The 2,404-nt window shown below is 63.0% G+C and overlaps 1 protein-coding gene across 1 annotated transcript; it reads right to left on the minus strand.

The window, feature by feature from the left end:
• Window positions 1–16: 16 nt before the first annotated feature.
• Window positions 17–2,063, minus strand: LOC112617695 (HLA class I histocompatibility antigen, B-14 alpha chain-like). Its single transcript, XM_025374400.1, has 4 exons — window positions 1,999–2,063; window positions 1,600–1,869; window positions 1,081–1,356; window positions 17–505 (listed from the first exon to the last, which is right to left on the minus strand). The coding sequence occupies exons 1-4, from the start codon at window positions 2,060–2,062 to the stop codon at window positions 66–68; spliced, it is 1,050 nt and encodes a 349-aa protein (XP_025230185.1). The 5' UTR covers window position 2,063; the 3' UTR covers window positions 17–65.
• Window positions 2,064–2,404: the final 341 nt, after the last annotated feature.

The following is a 2,404-nucleotide window of genomic DNA, read 5'->3' on the forward strand; positions in this document are numbered from 1 at the left end:
TTCCCTACCTGAGCTCTTCCTCCTCCACATCACAGCAGCGACCACAGCTCCAGTGACCACAACTGCTAGGACAGCCAGGCCGGCAACAATGCCCACGATGGTGATGGTGGACTGGGAAGATGGCTCTGGGAAAGGAGGGGAAGGTGAGGGGCCCTGACCCTGCTGAAGGGCTCCAGAAGGGCTCCTGTTTCCCCTGAGAAGAGACATGACCCCTCATCCCCCTTCTTACCCCATCTCAGGGTGAGGGGCTCCGGCAGCCCCTCATGCTGCACATGGCACGTGTATCTCTGCTCTTCTCCAGAAGGCACCACCACAGCTGCCCACTTCTGGAAGGTTCCATCTCCTACTGGCCTGGTCTCCACAAGCTCGGTGTCCTGAGTTTGCTCCTCCCCATCCCGCTGCCAGGTCAATGTGATCTCCGCAGGGTAGAAGCCCAGGGCCCAGCACCTCAGGGTGGCCTCATGGTCAGAGACGGGGTGGTGGGTCACGTGTGTCTTTGGGGGATCTGATGGGAAGAATCAGAAAATTCAGGCGCTTTGCATTTCTCATGGGACACTCCAGCAGCACCCATGTGACCACCCTGAGAATGAACAGGACACCTGGGGTGGGGAAGGGAGCACGGAATCCAGACACCAGCCCGGACACAGGCATCTGGGATAATCTCCTATTCCTTGGAGAGTTCTAGTCTCTGAGGGAGGAACAGGGACTTCTGGTCCTAACCTGAGTGGAGGCCGAGGGACTCAGAAAAGCTGGAATCAGACCTTCAAACACATTGAGTGTGAGGCAGAGAACAAGGCCTGAGAGAAAAATTCACGGTGCCCAAAGTTGCTGCAGGAGTCAAAGGGGACCCCTGATCAGTATTCTAGGGACTGTCTTCCCCTCCATGTCCTCAGAGACGTCATCCCTTAATTGTCCTAGAGAGCAGAGGGGGCCCTCAGAGGAAATCAGGAAAACTCATGCCATTCTCCATTCAAGGGAGGGCGACATTATAGCGCTGATCCCATTTTCCTCTCCTCCTCATGGGAGGCCATCCCGGGCTATCTAGAGGTGATGGGGAAGGCGCCCCATTGCCCCTGGTACCCGCGCGCTGCAGCCTCTCCTTCCCCTTCTCCAGGTGTCTGCGGAGCCACTCCACGCACGTCCCCTCCAGGTGCGCTCTCATCTGCTCTGCCTCGCGGGCCGCCTCCCACTTGCGCTGAGTTATCTGAGCCGCCGTTTCTGCCGCGGTCCAGGAGCGCAGGTCACCGTTCAGGGCGATGTAATCCTTGCCGTCGTAGGCGAACTGGTGATACCCGCGGAGGAGTCGCCCGTCGGGCCCCAGGTCGCAGCCGTATATCCACTGGAGGGTGTGAGACCCTGGCCCCGCCCCCGCGGTCAGACCGTTCCCCGAGCCCCGCCCCGCCCCGACCACACCCCGGGCATTTTGGCCGCAACTGAAAATGAAGCCAGGTAAAGGCGCCTGGGGCTCTCCCCGGTCGAGGATCTCGGCGGGTCCCGCGGCCTCGGGGCGGATCTCGGACCCGGAGACTCGGGGAGACCCGGGCCGTCCGTGGGGGATGGGGAGGGGTCGTGACCTGCGCCCCGGGCCGGGCCACTCACCCCCCTCGCTCTGGTTGTAGTAGCCGCGCAGGTTCCCCAGGCCCACTCGGAAAGACTGTGTGATGTCCTTGGCGAGCCCTGTCTGCTCTTCCCAATACTCCGGCCCCTCCTGCTCCGACCACGGCGCCCGCGGCTCCATCGTTGGACTCGCGGCGTCGCTGTCGAACCGCACGAACTGCGTGTCGTCCACGTAGCCCACGGAGATGAAGCGGGGCTCCCCGCGGCCGGGCCGGGACGTGCAGGCGCTGAAATACCGCAAGGAGTGCGAGCCTGGGGGCGAGGAGAGGCTGAGACCCGCCCGACCCTCCTCCCCGCGCGGCTCCCCGGGCCCTGCGCCCCCGCCTGCGGTCCCCTCGCTCCTCCCCGCAGAGGCCGTTTCCCTCCCGACCCCGCACTCACCGGCCCAGGTCTCGGTCAGGGCCAGGGCCGCCGAGAGCAGCAGGAGGAGGGTTCGGGGCGCCATGACCGCATCTCGGCGTCTGAGGAGACTCTGAGTCCGGGCGGGTGCGTGAGGACTTTAGAACTGAGACCGCGGCGACGCTGATTGGCTTCTCTAGACATCCGACACCCAATGAGAGTGGGAACTGGGGACGCATCACGAGTATCCTGGAAGAAGGACCCGACACAGGTTGAGAGAAGTGAAACTAGGGGAGTGGGGAATCCCCAACCCAGTGCCTCCCCAATGCAGATAAGGCCCGAGGCCCTGAGAGCCACGCCCAGGACCTGGGACTTCATCCTGATCCCTCTCCGACACCAAGCCTCTTTGACACCCTGTCTGCCTGAGTCCTGGACAAGTATCTGTCTG

This window comes from Theropithecus gelada, unplaced genomic scaffold (genome assembly GCF_003255815.1).
Source record: "Theropithecus gelada isolate Dixy unplaced genomic scaffold, Tgel_1.0 HiC_scaffold_3385, whole genome shotgun sequence".
Lineage (NCBI taxonomy): Eukaryota > Metazoa > Chordata > Mammalia > Primates > Cercopithecidae > Theropithecus > Theropithecus gelada.